At 57.1% G+C, this 20,175-nt stretch overlaps 3 protein-coding genes across 3 annotated transcripts; 2 read left to right on the forward strand and 1 right to left on the reverse strand.

Annotated features, from left to right (window-relative positions):
• Positions 1 to 2: 2 nt before the first annotated feature.
• Positions 3 to 4,501, forward strand: TMEM134 (transmembrane protein 134; the record flags this gene model as incomplete). The annotated part of the gene is made up of 7 exons (XM_006102519.2): positions 3 to 14; positions 868 to 932; positions 1,413 to 1,505; positions 1,631 to 1,707; positions 3,823 to 3,867; positions 4,013 to 4,066; positions 4,166 to 4,501. Coding segments are annotated over 7 exons (429 nt in total), but the record flags the coding sequence as incomplete, so codon positions are not given.
• Positions 4,502 to 9,041: 4,540 nt separating this feature from the next.
• CABP4 (calcium binding protein 4) lies at positions 9,042 to 12,237 on the reverse strand. Its single transcript, XM_006102520.3, has 6 exons — positions 11,866 to 12,237; positions 11,451 to 11,481; positions 11,228 to 11,371; positions 9,758 to 9,867; positions 9,290 to 9,437; positions 9,042 to 9,183 (listed from the first exon to the last, which is right to left on the reverse strand). Exons 1-6 carry the CDS (start codon positions 12,235 to 12,237, stop codon positions 9,155 to 9,157), a joined length of 834 nt encoding a protein of 277 aa, XP_006102582.1. The 3' UTR covers positions 9,042 to 9,154.
• A 1,978-nt stretch (positions 12,238 to 14,215) lies between these two features.
• GPR152 (G protein-coupled receptor 152) lies at positions 14,216 to 15,943 on the forward strand. The gene is made up of 2 exons (XM_006102495.3): positions 14,216 to 15,451; positions 15,764 to 15,943. Exons 1-2 carry the CDS (start codon positions 14,216 to 14,218, stop codon positions 15,941 to 15,943), a joined length of 1,416 nt encoding a protein of 471 aa, XP_006102557.1.
• The last annotated feature ends 4,232 nt before the right edge of the window (positions 15,944 to 20,175 follow it).

Raw genomic sequence — 20,175 nt, forward strand, 5'->3', positions numbered from 1 at the left:
GGCTGCGCTACCAGGTGACCGGCCCGGCCCTCCTCACCCCCGCCCGGTTCCGGGCGGGACCCCAGGCCGGACCTGGAGAACCCCAGCTCCGGGGAGAACCTGCCCCGAGGCCCTGGCCGGAGCGGGAGGCCGCCCCCCGACGCGGCCCCTGATGGAGCCCGGCCCAGACCCTCTCGGCTCCGATGCTGGTCCCCCAGCCGCCACTCGAGCGCCCAGGGACCGGCCCCGGGAGCGCCCCCCCAGCCCCGCCGCAGGCCTCGCCCGCCCTGGGCGCCGACCCCCTCCCTCCTCGGATGTTAGGAGGGAGCTGGGAGCCCTTCGGTGCCTGACCAGACCTTGTCCATGTTCAGGGCAACCAGATGCTCTGGCAGGAACCTGCGTCCTCTCTTCTGTTCTGAGTCTCCATCCCTCCCGCCCCCCGCTCACAGGAGCCCTTGCCCACCTCGACTCCCTCCAGCTGGAAACCCCCATTTCCCCAGATGACCTCCACCAACCCTAGGATCCTTTTCGGGGAGACTTGGACCAGATTCTTGTGCCCCAAACCAGGAAACCACGGGCCTGCCCTTCCCTGCACCCCAGATCCAGAGCCTCTGAAATACCATCCCGACAGCTCCCCCCTGACCCCCAAACCTGGGCTAGCCCCTGGCCCCGGGACCTACGCTGGGAGCCCTCCACCCGCCCCTGCGCTCCTGCCCCCAAAGCCTCCAGCTCCCACCCACTACCTGGTTTCGGTTTGATGATTCACAAACCCGTTCTGCTCCGCCGGGAGGGGCCAGGCAAGCAGCTGTGTGGCCTGGCTTTCCTCCTGGCCGAGGGGGAGTGAGGAAGGGCTGAGCCAGTGACCCTGAGCCCTGTGTTCTGGAATAGAACCTGGAGAACGATGAGGAAGGAGCCCAGGTGTCTCCGGAGCCAGATGGGGGAGTCAACACCAGGTCAGGGCCAGGTGGGGACCCACCCTGTACCCCTGTTGCTGTGCCTCTGGCTCCCCGTTCAGTCCACCTCCCCCACTCAGCTCTCGCACCCTATCCCACAAGGACCCCTAGCCAGGTCCCCATTCTCCTGGGTTTCCCTGTCCTGCAGGGTCACCCTACCCTAGTGCCAGCCTCACCCACCCACCCCCACCAGCCTCTTCATCCTGCAGAAAACCCAGCTGGGTCTGGCCCCTACCTTCCCCCAGGTCACATGTCCTGCAGGAATCCCTAGCTTGAACCCCCACCTTCCACCTCAGTCTGCAGAACGCCCCCCCCCAGCCCCTGAATTCCCTTGATCCCATCCCTGTCAGGGCCCCCTATCCTACAGGAACACCCAGCCCTAGTCTCTTTCCCTCCCCAGCCACATGATCATGACTCCTGTCCCAAAGGGACCCCTTCCTTGCCTCCCCTTCCCTCTCACTGGGCCCACCTGTCTTGCAGGGATTCTGGCCGGACATCCTCCGTCCGCAGCTCCCAGTGGTCCTTTAGTACCATCAGCAACAGCACCCAGCGCTCCTACAATGCCTGCTGCAGGTGAGACCCCACCTCCTTGCCACCCATGGCAGAGCCCAGGACAGACAGCCTCTGGGTCAGGGAGGGTGACAGAAGAGGGTGGGCCCCCTGTCACCTCGTTCACACCCACCTGCTCTGCTCCCCAGCTGGACTCAGCACCCTTTGATCCAGAAGAACCGCAAGGTAGTGCTGGCCTCCTTCCTGCTGCTGCTGCTGGGGTTGGGTGAGTGTCCCTGAGCCCCTGGGAGGGGTCCGCCCTCCTCTGCAGGCTCTGCATTCCCTTGGCACACTGAGCCTCCCAGCATCCTGAGGAGGCAGCTGGCTGCCCTTACCTCCTCCTCCCCCCGATTACAGGTGAGGACACTGAGACCTTGAGAGAGGCAGGCCCAGCCTCCTGATCACACAGCCAGGAAATCACAGGAAGTTGAAAATGGAACCTTGTTCACTGTTCCAAACTGTATTCTCTAACGTAGCCTGTTTAATGCATTTGCTCTGTGTCTGATTTGAACCAGGTGCAGGGCAGGTTTGTCTTGCTCACCTTACAGAGGTCACACAGCAAGGAAGAGGTAGGGTCGTCACCCAGAACCTGTGTGTAGGGCCCATTGCTCAGGGAGGTGCCCGTTCTCATGGGCCAGGGCTGCTGAGTGCCCTGCCAGCCTGGTCCACAGGACACCCGTCACTCCCAGTTCTCTGGAGTCTGAGAGCTGACGAGGACCTCTCTTCCACCCCCACCCTCCCCCATTGCTCAGATAGGAAAACTGAGGCCCAGAGCAGGCAGACCTCACAGCCAGATGTTTTCTGACTCCTCACTTTTCATTCAATGGGGCTGAGGAGTCAGGGTCCCCAGAAAGGTTCTAGGGTTGGGATCAAGAGGGCCCATAAGGAGGCCCCCACTGTGGCAGCTGCCCTCCCTCCTCCAGGAAGGTCACGTCGCCTGGACCGAAAGTCGAGCAGCATCCTTGCCTCAGCTCTGGTGTCTGTGTGCAGGGGAGGGAGCTGCCACTTCCCCAATGCCGGCACACAGAGCACTGTCACACTAGCCACCTGCCTTACCTCATTTTATCCTCTCAACACCCAGCAGGGCAAGCATGATGATCAGTCCAGAAATAAGGACACAGACTCAGGCAGGTGAAGGACTTTCTCAGGTCACAGCTAAGACGTAGATGAGCTGGGGTTTAAACCCACATTAATGACATCGCCAGGCCTGACATTCCCATAAAGGGCCTTTGTAGGAATTAGAAACAGATGCCTACTCTGAGTGGGCAGAGCCCACAGCCCTAAGCCAGGGTGCAGGGGGTGAGTTCCAGCCCCCATTAAATCCTTTTTGAGGTGCTCTGTACAGGGCAAAACCACATAACAGTTCATAGAGGCCCCTCAAGTCGCTGTGCCGTACCCCCCACCCCACTGCTGCAGAGCCCAGCTCCTCCCCTCTCCCCATCCCATCCTATACCCGGGGGCCCAGGACTCTTTCGGTCTGAAAAGTTGATCCAGCCTGACTTGTCCACTTCCCCAGCATCCACTGTCCTCAGCCAAAGCCCACGGCCGTCCCCGGGCCTACAGGCCTTGCCAATTCCTCAAGCCTGGGCTCTTGTCTCTGCGGTCTCACCAAAAGCTGGAAGCTCCTAGAAAACCCAGGCTCCCTCCAGATTGTTCCCTCTCTGCCTGAGCGACACCCATAGCAAAACGTCCAGTCAGAAAGCCACTCCCTTCCAACTGCAGCCCTGAGCAAGTTACTTCCCCTCTCTGTGCCTCAGTTTCATCTTCTGAGAAATGGGCATAAATATGCCTCATTCGGTCAAGGTGACAAAGTGTGCATGTAACACACTTAGCCCAGTGTCTGGCAGCACCGGGAAAGTGTTTGCTAAACGTAAACTGCTATTGCTACTGCTGCCCCTGCTCAGCTTAGGCACCACTGCCTCCAAGAAGCGCCTCCTTGACCCCCAGGCTCCCATGTTGTCTCTTCTGACCGCACCGTATCCTAACCACGGGGGCAGTAGCTTGGAGGTTCTTGTTGTTCGCTCTACTAGGGAAGGGCCATGAGGGCAGAGACCTCATCTGCCTCCCCCTGCACCCCCCAGGGATTCCCAATACCAAGAGCCCCAAAAATGTTTGTTGAAAGACCACACCAAGGAGCAGATCAAAGTCTCTCCTTACAGACATTTCCCAGGGCCTGCCAGGGCCCTTGCTCTGAAAACAGTTTGGCGAGCTGCCCAGGAACCTTCAGCTCAGGTGGGGGAACTCCATTCCTCGGGCCTCAGCCATGTTGGGGGTTGCGGTTGGAGGTCCCAGCTCCTGCCCCTGTTCCCGCCCTCACCCTTGCGGCCCCGTCTGTGTGCAGTGCTGATCCTGGTCGGCGTGGGACTGGAGGTGGCCCCCTCACCAGGTGAGCGCCCCCCACTCCGCAGGCAGCGCTCACTCCCCTTGTGCCCAGCGATCCTTGGCCAGCCCGCTCCCCTCCCATTACTCACCACCCTCCCAGCCAGAAGGCGCCTCCCTGCCCTGACCTGGCCCCTCCTCTCCTCCCGAAGGTGTCTCCAGCGCCATCTTCTTCGTGCCAGGCTTCCTGTTGCTGGTCCCGGGAGGTGCGAGCCGGGGGGCGGGGCGGGGCGGGGCCTGAGGCAGGGCGGGGCGGGACCTGGGGAGGGTGGGCGAGCGCAGGCACTGACTGGCCCCGCCCACAGTCTACCACGTGATCTTCATTTACTGCGCGGTCAAGGGCCACCGGGGTTTCCAGTTCTTCTACCTGCCCTACTTTGAGAAGTGAGCCGCCCATGGACAGCCGGACAGCAGGAATCCACGTCGGCCCCGGCGGCCTCCTCTCGTCCCCAGGGGGCGCTCTCGGCCATTGTCCAGTCCGGAGTTTGCTCAGGAAGTTTGGGGTCTGCCGACCCTGCGCCCATTACCTGGGCCTGGCAAGTCGCCCTTTGCCTGCTCTGTGCCTTAACTTATCCTCGGGCCCTGGGACTACTGAGTGGTGGTGTTGTACGCTAATAAAAGGGGTGCTTCTATCCAGCAAAGAATTGCTCTTTCCTTCCAACCTGCCCGCAGCCCCCTGCCGCAAAGGCTGCCCCCGGGACTGAAGGGCGCCAGGACCACCCCTCCCCGTACTGTGCACAGGACAGCCCTGATGCTCCAAGACTTGCCCGGCTGCGTGTTATGGGCAGAGCTGGATCCTCGGGCTCTTCGGCCCTGAAAGCCTGGGGGGGCCTCTTCCAGCCTTCCCATTGCCCCAGCCCCTTTTTCCACCTGTAGGGGCAGCATTAGTTCCTGTCCTGGCCAAGGGCACTCCGATGACGCAGGCCTGGGGCCTGGAGGCTGCTATCCTGGTTCCAGTCTGGCTCTGGGGCCCTGGGCGGCCACAGCCAGCTCTGAATGTGGGCCATGACAAGGCCGCGGCCCAGCCCCCTCCACCCACTGCCCTACTTCCTAGGCCCAAGGGTTGGGAGGAATAGGAGACAAAGGACAGGGGATAAGGGCTTTTGGACAGTGAGCTCAGTGATCAAAGACTCTTGGAACCACAGAACATTGGGAACAGGCCGTCTCAGGATTTTGAAAAACCCAAATATCTCAGAATCTTAAGAACAAGGAAACAACATCTTTGAGAACCTGACATCTGAGATCAAAAGAGCTACCATTTATCAAACTCTTAGAAGGCACCAGGACCTGTGCTAAGCACTTAATACAGGTTATTTCTGGTCCTCACCTCCTCAGCCCCATTTTACAGATGAAAGACCCAGAGAGGTTGACTCACCCAAGGGCAAAGTTAGGGTCATAGCCAGGGTTCCATGACACCAGTGGGGCAGAGAAGGGCGCTGAGCTGGTGGCCACCAACCGGCCAACCTCAGGGCTGGATGAACACTTGTGAGCTGAGGAGACCCTGTTCATGTAATTCCATGTTTACGTCTGTGTCCCCCAGGAAAACGTGAGGGCCATTAGGGGTTTGGCTTGGTCTAGCCTCCACTATGTATGCAGCAGCCAGGACAGTGCCTTTGGATTTCTGTGACTTTTGGGGGGAAAATGAACACCTAGACCCCTGCTCTTGCTCCTGTTCTCCTGGCCCACCCACACTTCCAACCTGCGGCCCCCTCGTCAAGACACTTTTTGGAGCACCGCTGGGATGCAGGAACTCCCAAGTCACCAGTTCTTAAACTAGCTGAAATGAAAAGCAGTTTTCATTTCTAATTTTGTCATGAATCAATACTTGAAGATAAAAACTAGAAAAGTGAAATAAAACACAAAGATATAAAGAATCAAGCCACAGTCTGTATTACCAGATTAATCAGACATAAAATTACATTCCAATAAATATAATCAGAACAAACATGGGGAAAAAGAAAGCACGAAAACTAGTCACTGAAAGTAAGCAACACTATGCTCATAACTTTCTGTTATTCCACAATCTTAGCAAAGTTTTCTCAGAAATGGTGATTTTCCATATTACAAGACTCAGGAGTCAGCAAGCTGTAGTCCACAGGCCCAACAGAGCCCCCGAGCTAAGAAGGGTTCTCACATTTTTGTAACAGTTGGGAAAAGTCAAGGAATAATAATAGAAGATTTTTGAACTCATAAAAGTTTATAAAATTCAAACTTCCTTGATCAATAAATCAAGTTTAATTAATTCTTTATTAAAGTTCCAATACAGCCACACCCATTTGTTTACGTGTAGACCCTGGCTGCTTGGTGACCCAGACTACAACCGCAGAGTGAGCAGCTGCAGCCTCAAATCTTGACTATCCAGCCCTTTACAGAAAACATATGCCAACCCTGGAGCTGAAGTATGGTAGCAATCATCTCAGGTAGAAACTATAGTTTAACTTTAACCCTGCTGTTTGGTTTCTGTACTTATTTGTTTGCTAAAATAATAGAAAAGTTATTTTGATTTTCTGAATTATATAAATCACCCCATTCGATTGAATACCCTATTGATTGTACTGTGAATATCCCATTGGTTGTGGTCATACTGGTCTTAGAAAGCACATTTTCCTTTACCTGGGAAGGACAGCACAGTTATCCCAAGGTCAGAGGGCTCCAGTTAACGTGTCCCTGTTGACTCAGTGTTCCAGAGACCCCAAAAACTGTAATTCAGATAACATGCTTAAGTCTGACCAGGTTCCTCATTCTAGACCCGAGGGCTCTAGATAATGTGTTTCTGTCAATTCAGTGACCCCGAGACCCAAAACTATAATTAACATGCTGCTTCTGCTTCTGTAAACTGCTTTTTTTGCAAACCAGGTTCCTCATTCCAAACCTTGGGATGTAATCAATACCTTTGTGATCTTTGCCTATATAAGTCTGGTTTTGCGGCCATCTTGTTACTATGAGATTTGGGGAATGGCCCCTCATAGTCCCGGATTGCAATAAATGTGACTCTTTAATTCGACTTCTTGAGGCGTCCTTCTGTGATTCGAGGGGTACATTACAACAGAGCTATATGATCCCTTTGACAGACCCCAAATCAAACATTTAAAGTTCTAATGTAGCCCTGCTGGTGTTGCCCAGTGGTGAGAGTGCCGGCCCGAGAACCAAAGGGTCACAAGTTCAATTCCCGGCCAAGGGCATGTACCTGGGTTGCAGGTTCAATCCCTGGCCCAGGTCAGAGTGTGTGCGGGAGGCAATCAGTCGGGGTGTCTCTCTTACACTGATGTCTCTCTCTCTCTGTCTCCCCTTTCCTTCCTCCCTTCTACTCTCTCGGAAAAGCAATGGAAAAGTATCCTCAGGTGAGGATTAACAACAACAAAATTGAAGCCTCCCCTCCCGCCTTCCATTTTGCTTTGTCTATTATTTCAGTCCCTTCTTGTTTTTAAATCCCCCAAATAAAATTTGTAAAGTAAATGCTTCTTTAAATCCACCAATGTGTTTCCTGGTTTCTTTCCTGACTGTTAGTACACATTCTGCCTTCATTCTGGATTGAATTTCCTTCTCACGGAGCCGTCCCTTCAATGCGAGTATGTGTGTGGAACCCCTTTCGCTTTCCTTTTGTATTCTGCAGTTTCACTGAGATGCATCTAACTTTTTTTTTTTTCTTGAGAAGATAAAGGATCTGTGTTTATTTCCCAGTAGATATACATTTAATTTTATTTATTCTTCTCTGGCTCCAGTGTGCTCCTTCAGTCTGGGCACTTGTCTTTGTGGAAAAACTTCATCTCTCTGAATATGGCTTCATGCCCTTCTCTCTATTTTTTCCCTTTTGAAACTCCTAATGACTTGTGATTACCCTTTAAATTTTTCCCATCTTTTTATCCTTCAGTGCTACCTTAGTGGTGATTTCTCAGGTAATAGTTTCTAGTTCATTAATCCTCTCTAATCTGTTTCTAATCTGCTGTTTAACTTATTGATAATTTTTTTCATTCCAATGGCTATATCCTTTATTTTTAGAAGTTCTATTGTTAGCTTTTGAAATCTCCCTGTTCAATTTTAATACTATCCTGTTGCTGCATATTGGTCTCTCTTCCTTTTTTATCTCAGTCTAGAGGCCTGGTGCACAAAATTCATGCATGGGTGCAGTTGGTCCCTAGGCCTGGCTGGCGATTGATGCAAAAGCTTCTGGCGTGGAAGGGCAGGTCCCAGCTGACCTCTGGGCTCTGGGCAGCACCTGGCTTCATCTTCAGAAGTGACAGTGTGTGTGTGTGTGTGTGTGTGTGTGTGTGTGTGTTTTAAGTCCTATGTGCCTGGGTTGAAAGTGTGCCCTCTTCAGCAATTGCTTTCCTATTTCTTCAGCTTTCCATGCCATGGGGACAGACCACACTCCGGCCCGAGTTCTGGGCTCTCTAGGGTAACTTTTCCCGCCCAAGGCCCTGGACATCTGTACCCCTGCTAATTCCTCAGGCTGGTCAGTGGAAGTATATTTTGGTTCCCTTTTCAAGTACAGATACCCTTGAATGTACTTAGGGTCATGTCTTGCTCCTCAGCCTCTTACTGTCTTTGGTCCCTCCTGGGTGTTAGAGCCCAGGCTCTCAACCCTCCAGTCTGAAGCCCCCACAGTGTCCACTCCCTCCCATCACCCAGCTTGGAGTTCTCTCTTTGTCTTTGGTACCTAAGGTTATCCCCCCCTTTTTTTTTCAAGTTCAGCATTTTTTAAAAAACATTTCTACACATAAGTAGTAGGAGGCCACCCTCTCAATCTTCCCCCAAAAACTGCCCCTCTTTTTAAAATCCTCACCCGAGGATATGCATATTGATTTTAGAGAGGGGGGAAGGGAGAGAGAGAGAAACATTGATGTGAGAGAGAACCTTGATGGGTCGCCTTGCACACGTGCCCTGACCAAGAATGGAACCCACAACTAGATATGTGTCCTGACTGGGAACTGAACTCGCAACCTTTCAGTATAAGAAGCCAAGCTCTAACCAACTGAGCCACATCCGCCAGGGCAAAACTGCCCCATTTTCTAATGCTGCCCGTGCCAGGTAGCTCCCTACCCACCAAGGGACTGGAGAGACCCCGATCTTGCTCATCCTGAGGAATGACAGGCAGCTGAGCGTGGGTTTTCTCTTAGCACCTCCGGTGGGAAGGAGGTGATGATGGGGTGGTCAGGGGACAAGCCAAGTTGCCAGCCAGGTGTTGTCAGGGGCAGAAGAAGCCAGCTGGTCTCTTCCATCCTGGGGCCTCTGGGGAGGGTGTGCGGCATGAACCCTGCTGGTCTGGGGCCAGCAGGTGAGAAGCTGCTGGAGCCTCAGTGGGTGAAAAGCATCATCACAAACTCTGCAGAAGAGATGGCCCGTTCAGGTCAGGGATCCCAGGAGGCGCTGGGCTCAGCCTGGGAGCTGGCGGCTGAGGGAAGCATCCGGGGTGGGGGCAGGACACTTACCATCGAAGTCTACGGTGCCGTCCCCATTGAGGTCCACATTTCGGAGCATCTCCTCCAGCTCAGGATCCGCCAGCGGCTCCCCCAGCAGAGCCGGTGCGGCCTGTCTCAGCTCTGCCACTGTGATTCGTCCATCCCTGTCCCTGTCAAACTGGGATCGCGGCAGGGTTCAGCCCCTCCCACCCAAAGCCATACAACGCTGTGCTTGGGCTGTGTTTGGACTACCTCCCATACTCCAAACCCTCCCTCTCCTGCTCCTGGAAGCCTCCCTGAGTGGACCCCCAGCGCGGGGGAGCCACATCCTCTCCAACCCCTCCCTGGCCCTGGTTCCCACCTCTGCAGGGCTCTGGGCCTCCCCGGGCTGAGGGCCCCTCCCCCCCCTGTCTGCGTCCCTCCTGGCCAGGGTGGGGGTCCCATAAGGATGCCGTCCAGCCGCCCACGCAGCGCCTGCCTCGCCGCCTCGCCCCACACCTCTCGGAAGGCGATGCGCAGCTCCCGCACCCCCAGCATGTGTGCCGTCTCCTCCCTCAGCTTCGGGGCCATCAGTTCCACAAACTCCTCGAAGTCCACACGGCCACCCACTGCAGACCCAAGCAGAGTGTCACCATGGGGGCTGGGGCCCTGGGAGGGACAGCATGAGGGCCAGTCCCTCCTGGCTCTCCCTACATCCAGGAAAGAATGAACACCCAGCATCCATACCCTCAGGGGGGTACAAGGCTGGAGCCCCACTGTCTGCTGGGGGTACACTCAGTGAAGCACCCCGGGTGGGGGAAAGAGACCAGGCTTTGGAACCAGACAGCCCCTGGTCCCAACCCTGGCTCTGCAGCCGCTGGTGCGTGGCCTTGGGTGACTGACTGAACCGCCCTCCTTACCCTAGGCTGGGGGCAAGAGAGCCGAGTGGTGTTTGCGGGGCTGGAGCTCATGGCTTTCACATGTGTGTGCCCCTGTGGGCAGCAATAAATGCCCCTAAAGAAATGTACCCATGTTGCCCCTTGCTCTAAGATATCATCTATACTAATAGAAGGGTAATATGCTAATTAGACTGGACGTCTTCTGGACAACCATCCGAACGTCTTTCTGGACAAAGCCACGGTGGCAGGGGCCGAGGCAGAGGTGGTTAGGGGTGATCAGGCCGGCAGGGGAGGGCAGTTAGGGGGATCAGGCTGGCAGGGGAGAGCAGTAGGGGGATCAGGCAGGCAGGCAGAGTGATTAGGGCAGGCAGGCAGGTGAGCAGTTAGGAGCCAGAGGTCCTGGATTGCGAGAGGGATGTCCGACTGCTGGTTTAGGCCCTATCCCTGGGGACTAAACTGGCAGTTGGACATCCTCCGAGGGGTCCTGGATTGGAGAGGTTGCAGGTCAGGCTGAGAGACCCCCACCCCGACCCTGTGCACGAATTTCGTGCACCGGGCCTCTAGTCAATTATAAAAAAACACCAATTGTCAAATAACAGCTTTGGGGAAAGAAAGGAGCATAAACCGAAATGTCCACATGAATTGTAAGTCACATCCCACTCTGGAGCCGAAAAGAGTAAGCAGGTGCAGGTGTCCTGGAATGGAGGTGACTCTGATGTTTGACAAATCAGCTAATGATAACCAGTGTCCGCCCTTCCTACATTTAATCACTAGAGTGGCCAAGATTCTGTCGCACTAGGCCTCACTGAAGCTCGGGAGGCTCTTTTTAGGGGGGGCGGGGGGGACTGGGGGAGAGATGCCCAGCCAGCAGGAGGCATTTCCTCACGACGTCAGAGGCAGGCTTCTTCAACCCGTCACCATAGAGCCCCAGGTCTCTCTTGAATGCCTAGTGCCTTCCTTGCCCCCTGGTGTCCCTGCAGCTGAAGGGGCCAATGTCAAAATGTCCTGGAAACTGTCATCTCCCTGCCCCACCCCCATCCCCCCTGCTGGACGCTTAGGGCCGCCCAGGCAGGTGGGGTCAGGCACTGACTTCGCATCTTGACGTGCTGGGAGACCTCAATGAGCTCCATCTCCGTGGGCATGTAGCCCAGCGTCCGCATGCAGGTGCCCAGGTCCCGGTAGCCAATGTAGCCGTCACGGTCAGTGTCAAACTCCTCGAAGGCGGCCTGTAGCTCTGCAGGGGAGGGAGGTCAGGCCCAGGAGCCAGGCTCAGGGACACCTCCCACCCGCTGCCTCCAGCAAAGGTCACTCACCATCCAGCTCCTCGGGGCCCAGCTCTCGGTCCTGCAGGGGCACAGTCCAGCATGTCCCCAGGGCCAGCCAGGACTTTGGCCATCCTACTCCAGCCCCCACCCACACTGGCCTGGGCAGGGCCAGTTCCACAAGGGCAGGAGAAGGCAGCTGAAGACCTGTGGGCCCCAGGAAAAGAGACAACCCCCCCTTCCTGCTCCTGGGGCCCTGAGTTCTCACAGAACCTGGGTCTGAGGTTTGGCTCCACTGACCAGGCCCACCCAAGAACTATGCTTCTTCAAACTCCAGATACCCTGCCCCAGGGTCCAGAGGAGAAGGGGCAGGCGGCCTGAGCTCCAGGGGCACGGTGGGCTGAACCTGGGGGGCAAGTTCCACCCCCACTCCCAGGCCTCCAGCCCTGCCCAGGCCCCACCTGACCTTCCCGAAGATGTGGTTGAGCAGGGGCCCATATGTCTTCTGAGCAGCATCGTGCCGGGGGGCAGGACGATGCCGGTGGGACTGGCGACGAGAGGCTGGCCTGGGGGCTGCAGGGGCTGGCTCCTCCTGTCCTCCTGTCCTCGAGGGGTTCTCGCTGCTCCCTGAGGCCTCAGGGCACTGGATGGGGGTCTGCTTCCCAGAACTGTCAGTGCCTTTCCGGGACCCTTGGAGCCCCCTCTCCCTCTTGCTTCTCCTCCTGGTCAAGGGTTGTCCCTCAGCACCACTGCTGGGAGCCATGACCCCCACGGGGGACTTCTGGGGGCTGGGGGCCAGGGCTGGGCCATGCTGCCCCCTCACCTGCGCTGTGGCCATGTGCAGACGGGCGACAGGGCTCAGAGATGCAGCACGAGGAAGCACCCTTGGCTCTCAGGACGCATAAAGCTGCTTATACGCCCTGAGAGCTGATGGCCTGGGATCAGGCCCTGAGGGGATTAGGCTAAGTGAGGTAGGCAGCCCAGGCCCTAATGGGGGGCCCTCTGGCCGGCATGGCCAGGGCAGAGCCAGATGGGGAACTGTTCTCAGCAACAATGAGTGCCAGGACATGGCGGCTGTAATGAGCTTCAGACTGCTGCTCTGCCCACTGACGAGCTGGATGACCCAGCCAATTCGCCTCTCTGAGCCTCAGTTGTCTTATCTATAAAATGGGGGCAATATTGCTGAAGAGTCAAGGACTCGGCCCAGTGGTGTGACGTGGGCAGAACGTAGCTAGGAGAGGACAAGAGAAGGCAGCTCAGGCCAGAGGAAGAGTGTGGGCAAAGGCTGGGAGGTGGGCAGTGTAGGCTCAGTGGCCCCCTGCGGCCCCCGCCTGGGTGACATCCTGGCTGGAGCAGAGAGTGTATGAAATTGAGGAAGAGCGGCCTTGGATGCTGGATGTAGGGACATGGCGGTGAGGTCAGAGGAGGTGGACCCCGAGGAGTCCCAGAGCCTGCACTGGGCTGGAGAGACCCATGGCGAGGAGGTTGCAGCCATCTAGCATTTTCAAGAATTCGGGGCCTGGTTGGTCACTTGGCCCTACTGGGCCGAGGTTAGGGTTTCCCGGTGAGCAGCCCCATGAATGATTGATGTCCTCTCAGCTTGGGTTTCATGCCGGCTGCCCTAGCGCCGCCAGGCGCCATGCAGCAGGCCCCGGCGTGGGGCCCTGCAGACGGCTGGACCTCTGGGCAGCCAGGCACGCCCTGCTCCTTGCAGCCAGCAGCCGTCCCTCACAGGTAAGCCAAGCCAGGGCTCTGGTCGGCAGGGGCTGGAGCCTGCAGAGTGGGGTCTGCCAAGCAAAAGCCCTGGGTGGGCTGCCGTGGGGAGGCCACTGGGCTAAAGGCCAAATGTCAGGCGCCATGGGCACAGGCGGGTCCAGCGTTTCAGTGGCCTCTGCTTCATCCCCTGACTCCACGCTGTTGTCAGGGCTTTTTGGCCTCAGAGGGAAACTCGCTCCACCAGCGAGGGAAGTGGGGGTGGCAGCCACCTCGTTCTCATCACACTGCTGAGCCCCCTTCTCTGCTCAGTAGCCTCAGAGGAGAAATGGGGCCCCCTCCTGCCTGAGCTGGGGAGAGGGTCACAGCGGGGCTGGAGGATGACGAAGAGGCTCAGAGTGGCTCCCAGGACGGCCTCCTGGCCCCAGGCCACTGGGGTCGGGAGCTGCAGACCTCACCTGAGGTCAGAGTTGTGCTGGATGGGGGAGGGGCTCATCCCCAGGCTTTCTGTCATCCTTGAATTCCTGTGTACCCAGGGGACCTGAGCCCTCCCTTTTTGGAATCTTAAACACTTGAGCCCCAGGATACCAGACAAAAAGGGGCCTGCAGTGATCTGACCAAGTGGTTTTCAAACTGTGTTCCCTGGGGCCCTACGGGTACTCTCCCTTCCTTTAATCTGAGTACTCCCTTTTAGTTCATAGGAGTTCCACTAGAAAGTTTACTTAAAGAAAAGATTCACCAGCTTTAAAAATATGTTATCAAGCCTCTGGTTCGGTCCACTTGGACACAATGGGATTCTGAGTGGCAGAACGGTCATGTCTGAGTTCAAGTCCCGGTGTCTCCCTTCCTACCTCTGACCTTGGGCAAGTCACTGAGCCTCTGAATTTTCCTCTCATCACCTGCAAAATGGATTTCGTGAGGACTAAGTGAGGTAATCTATTAAAGTCCCTGGCATAGGGTAACGACCCGAAAGGTGATGAGGATGCTCAGAGGGGGACAGTGACTGCCTGGAGATGCACAGCACGTTCTCATACCCAGTCATTCATCCTTCATTGATTTACCAGGCACCCACTCTGTGTCCAGCAGTACACTGGGGACTTCAGATGGATACTGCTATGGAAGCCAACCTGGGGGTCTCTGGCCACGGGCCCCGCACGGAGCTCGATGATGAGGATTACTACCCTCAGGGTGGCTGGGATACGGTCTTCCTGGTGGCCCTGCTGCTCCTGGGGCTGCCGGCCAATGCACTCATGGCGTGGCTGGCTGGCTCGCAGGCCCGGCAGGGGGCAGGCACGCGGCTGGCCCTGCTCCTGCTCAGCCTGGCTCTCTCTGACTTTTTGTTCCTGGCGGCAGCGGCCTTCCAGATCATGGAGATCCAGCACGGAGGGCACTGGCCGCTGGGGACGGCGGCCTGCCGCTTCTACTACTTCCTGTGGGGTGTGTCCTATTCCTCTGGCCTCTTCCTGCTGGCAGCCCTCAGCCTGGACCGCTGCCTGCTGGCGCTCTGCCCACGCTGGTACCCGGGGCGCCGCCCAGTCCGCCTGCCCCTCTGGGTCTGCTCCGGGGTCTGGGTGCTGGCCACCCTCTTCAGTGTGCCCTGGCTGGTCTTCCCGGAGGCGGTCATCTGGTGGTATGACCTGGTCATCTGCCTGGACTTCTGGGACAGCGAGGAGCTGCCGCTGCGCATGCTGGAGATCCTGGGGGGCTTCCTGCCTTTCCTCCTGCTGCTCGTCTGCCACGTGCTCACCCAGGCTGCTGCCTGCAGGACCTGCTGCCGCCGCCAGCCAAGACCCCCGGCCTGCCGTGGCTTTGCCCGTGTGGCCAAGACCATTTTGTCAGCCTACGTGGTCCTGCGGCTGCCTTACCAGCTGGCACAGCTGCTGTATCTGGCCTTCCTGTGGGACATCTACCCGGGCTACCTGCTATGGGAGGTGCTGGTCTACTCCGACTACCTGATCCTGCTCAACAGCTGTCTCAGCCCCTTCCTCTGCCTCCTGGCCAGCGCCGACCTGCGGGCCCTGCTGCGCGCCGTGCTCTCCTCCTTCGCGGCCGCGCTCTGCGAGGAGCGGCCAGGCAGCTTCACGCCGGCCCAGCCACAGACCCAAGTGGACTTTGGGGGGCAGACTCTGCCAGAACCAACTGCTGAGGCCCAGCCACAGGCGAATCCCCTGGTCCAGCCACAGGCAAACCTCACAGCCCAGCCACAGGCGAACCCCACAGCCCAGCCACGGTTGAATTCTAGGGCCCAGCCAGAGGCAGATTCTGGGGCCCAGCCTCAGCTGAACCCCATAGCCCAGCCAGAGGCAGATTCTGGGGCCCAGCCTCAGCTGAACCCCACGGCCCAGCCAGACACAGATTCTGGGACCCAGCCTCAGCTGAACCCCACGGCCCAGCCAGACGCAGATTCTGGGGCCCAGCCTCAGCTGAACCCCACGGCCCAGCCAGACGCAGATTCTGGGGCCCAGCCTCAGCTGAACCCCACGGCCCAGCCAGACGCAGATTCTGGGGCCCAGCCTCAGCTGAACCCCACGGCCCAGCCAGACGCAGATTCTGGGGCCCAGCCTCAGCTGAACCCCACGGCCCAGAAACAGGTGGACCGTAAGGCCCAGCCCCAGTTGGACTCTGTGGCCCAGACAGAGGTGAGCCCTGAGGCCCAGACCCCTGGACCTGCTGCCAGCTCAGCCCCCAGCCCCTGTGATGAAGCCTCCTTCGCCCCATCCGAGGACCCCACCCCAGAGGCCTCTGAGAACCCGGCCATGCCTGCTGCCTCTGAGGGCGAAAACCCCAGCAGTGCCCCCCCAGAGGAGGTTCCCGGTGCAGGACCCACGTGAGGGTCCAGGAAAGCCCAGTCCTGCCAGGGCAGCCGGAGGGAGACGGAGGAACCAGCCAGTCAGAGAGGAGGGGTGTCGCGGAGGAAGTCGTCATGGAAACCCCCCCAGGTCCCTCGGGCCTGCAGGAGGACTTGGGGGAAGTGAGAATGAAGTGGCCAAAAGTCCCAGACAGTTTGTTGTGAGCGTCGTGTCCCTGTCTGGGTCCCACCGAGCTCTTTCATGCCCCCCAGCCATTCCCCCCACTACACACACACACAGTGGCCCAACAGCCCTCAAACTGTCACAGCTGATGTGTCCTGCTGGGCTCTACCCTCCAACACCCCCAGGCCCACTGACAGCTTATCCTCAGAGGTGCAGGAGAAAGACAGCAGGGGGGACTTCCCAGGCTTGATCCGACTCCCTTCATGCCTTCCTTCCCACCCCTCCTCCCGGGCCCATCCTCTACCCTGAGCATGAGGACACCAAAGGAGAAAGTCCCTGCAGAGGAGGGAGGCATGCAGGAGCCCAGAGCTGTGAGGCCGGGCCGGGATTCCTTCAGCAAGGTGACAGGAGCAGAGGCGAGAGCAGCCAAGCCTGGATTCGCATGCGGCTCTGGGTGACGCGATAGCCTGCTTCACCCTCTGAGCTCCGGCCTCATCTGCTATTGTGAGCACTAAGTGAGAAAGTGTGAGAGGCACCTAGCAAGAGCCTGTGCACACAGTAGGTGCTCAGTGAACAGATAGCCTTCCTTCCTTGGCATCCAGGGATGTCCCTGCAGGGGCTGGGCATGGAGGGGAGGAGGCGACACCTGGCCTGAGCACCTGGGATCTTGTGAGCGTGGGGCCCGGTCAGCTGTGCCCATGACAGTTCTGGGCTGCAGACATCGAGGTGGCCTCAGAGAGCATGGGGCCGCCTCTGTGCCTTGGGCAGCTCCAGGGGACTTCAAGGTCCGCTCCATTTAAGGTTTCAAGTAGTTTCCACGTGCCCGGCAGGTACAGAGTGCCCTGGGCCTGCCTCCAGCTGAGCTCCTCCTAAGCCTCAGCCCAGGGGCAGAGATGAGAGCTCTGGGAACGGTGGCTTCGGAAAGGGCAGAGGTCACACAACATCTCTGGGGCAGAGCCAACCAACCTCTTCCCTCTCAAGCTGCAAACACAGCAAAAATAAAACTAGGAAGTGCTGAAGGTCTATTTTCTGACCTCCACCCCACTTCCCTTTCACACCCCATTCTCCGCTGGCACCCACGCCACCCAGCTTTCTCTGAACCCCTAGTGTTCCAAAACCATGCTCTCTGTATCCTTTTCACACATATACCCTATCCTTTCCCATTAGCTCAGCATTGTGATCTTTAGCAGCTGAGCAATACCACTACCAACAGATGTAAATGACAATGACATTTAATGTGCTACCCTTCCCAGGCCTGCTTACATTTTAAAAAGGCAACTGCTGTGCAGGCAGATCTGGGTTCTGGTTCCTAGCTTGCTCTTCACCTCAGTTTTCTCCTCTGTAAAATGGGGTGATAGCATGCTCCTTGCAAGGTTGGCTGTTATGATCATTCACTGTGCCCGGATGGAGGCACTCTGGGTGGTGGTGACACTAGCAGCATAACCATAGCATTTCCTGGTGATGGAATTGTGGACACTGAGGCCGGTAGGAGAGAGATTTCCGGACAGGCATAAACTTGTCGAGTTCATTCATTCAGCAAGTATTTTTTAAAAAATATTTTTGTTGATTTCAGAGAGGAAGGGAGCGAGATAGATAGAAACATCAATGATGAGAGAGAATCATTGATCAGCTGCCTCCTGCATGCCCCCAGCTGGGGACTGAGCCCAGGCATGAGGCCTGACCTCCTGCTTCACAGGTCAAAGCTCAACCACTGAGCCATGCGGCCCGGCCCATTCAGCAAATATTTATTAGGGCACTTGCTAGGTGCCTTTCCAGCCAGCCTTCCGTTTTGGAGACACATGGGTGGGTTTAAGGGCATGGCCTCTGGTGCCCTTCAGGGGCTGTTTGAATCCTGGTTTCACTCTCAGAGTGCCCCCCGCCTCCACCCAGGGGCACTGCGTGGACATGCTCTGTAAATTGGGGGTCATAATAATGATAATGATTAATCCCTACAAAATGTTTGGATCCTTGCATGGCACAGAATGAGTGCTCAATATTTGTGAGCCATTCATTTGATTATACCAGTGAGCACCCCCAGGCCTCATCCAGGCCTGGGACCAGCACTGACGCACTGGGCCAGAGCCCACGTGGCAGAATCCTGCCCACCAGGCATGGTTCCTCCACCACACCGCCTCCTCCTCCAGGCTTTCACACTCTCTCACCTCCTTAAAGTGCACACTCCCTGAGGAAAAGGCCCCCTTGGGGCACTCCGCAGTGCCCTATTCCCTTCTCCCAGTTACATGTGCCAAGGCCTCGTCAACAGGGCAGGCAGATCAGGGACTAAAACCTCAGTGCCAGCCACCTGCCTTCAACTCTGGTCCACAGTCCAAACCCCACCTCTTGGCGACTGGGCCAGCCCCACCTCCAAGGTCCCCAAGGGAAATCCCACCCATAATGGATGATTGCTATCCAGGAGAAAGAGCAGGGCCATGAGGGTTTTGAGGACTAAAGAGGAGTTCTCTTGGTGGCCCGGTGAAGGGTTTTGTGTTGGAGGAGACATGCTCAGCCCCTGCATTCCACAGCCCCTCCCTCTGCCCCCCTGCACAGCCCATGGGGATGGGCTCCTGTTACCCTCAGGGCGACTCATCCCTTCCCCAGATAAGGGACACCTTCCCTCTGCCTCATGGGGGCCAGACATTGATTCTGAGAGTTGTGAACATGAACATTCTCAATTCGACATTCAGGGCTGCTGTTCATTTATTCACTCAGCGTCCATTAACGGAACACATACTGTGTGCTAGGTCTTCTTGTTCTAGGTACTAGAATACAGTGGGAAACGAGTCAAAGTACTGTCCTTAGTTTGCTGACATCCTAGTGGGCAAGGCAGACAGACAACAATTACACAAATCCTATATAATAAAAGGGTAATATGCAAATTGACCCTAAAGTGGAACGACCAGAATGACCGCTGGACCAGTCACACTGACCACCTCTCGGTTCCTTTCCCAGGCTGGCAGGCTCCGATCGCCTAATGGCGAATGGGGAGCCAGGGGTGGGTGGTGGGAGATGTGGGCAGTGCCAGGTCAAGGCCCCCTGGGGTGGGGCTGGCAAGCGGGTGGGAACAGCCAACCTCTCGGTCCCTTCCCCTGGCCGTCAGGCACCGATTACCCGATGGCGAAAGGGGAACCGGGGGTGGGTGGTGGCAGGGGGTGGGGCTGGCTGTGGGCAGCCGGGGAAGATGGCCCTGATTGCAGGCCAGGCCTAGGGACCGTACCCACGCACGAATTTCGTGCACTGGGCCTCTAATAATTATATAATATAACATCAGGCCGTGATTAAGAATGATGCAGGGGGAACAAGTAATGGGATCATAATAATGATAATGATTAATCCCTACAATTGATCAGGTGGGAGTCTGAGGAGCCAGAGAGTGATGGGTGAGGAGGGCAGTCAGGGAAGGCCCCTGGAGGAGGGGACATCTGAGCAGAGGCCTGGAGGAAGTGAGGGTGCTGCCTTTTCAAGATCTGAGGGAAGAGTCTTCAGATGAGGGGGCAGGATGTGCCACGGTCCTGAGGTAGGAAGGAAAGTGGTATGTTTCTGGGACAGGAGGTCAGGGTCACTAGGCCACATGCAGGGGAAGGACAGTAGTAGGCAATAAGGGGTAGTCGACAGGGGTCAGACAGGCAGGGTGGGGTAGGGTAGCAGCCACTGTAGGTGTTATCTGGTTGGGGTTTTAGACATAATAGAGAGAAAGGCTTTGTGGCTGCCTCCCCTCTTCTAAGCCACCCGCATTCCTGTCTGGGCTGGAGGGATTGGCCTGCCCAAGATTTATGGGGCAGCGGGGACAGCAAGGACTTTGGAGCCAAACAGATCAGGCCTGAGTCCCAGGGGGTGACCTGGGCAGGCAGCTCTCCTCCCTGAGCTGTTTCCTCAATGGGGTGTGGTGAGGGCATGAGGAGGGCTCAGCCCCAGCCCACATGGGACACACAGGGGCTTCATAGGGGCCTAGAAAGGCTCCGTCTGACTTCTGCTTTCCCCCTCCCCCCTGCACCCCACTCTTTCTGAGAAAGGGACCTTGCCCATCACCCCTTGGTCACCCAGGGCGACAGATGCTCATAGAAGGAATGAGGAGAAGTGGGTGGGAGGGGGGC

This window comes from Myotis lucifugus, unplaced genomic scaffold (assembly GCF_000147115.1).
Source record: "Myotis lucifugus unplaced genomic scaffold, Myoluc2.0 scaffold_415, whole genome shotgun sequence".
NCBI classification, from domain to species: domain Eukaryota; kingdom Metazoa; phylum Chordata; class Mammalia; order Chiroptera; family Vespertilionidae; genus Myotis; species Myotis lucifugus.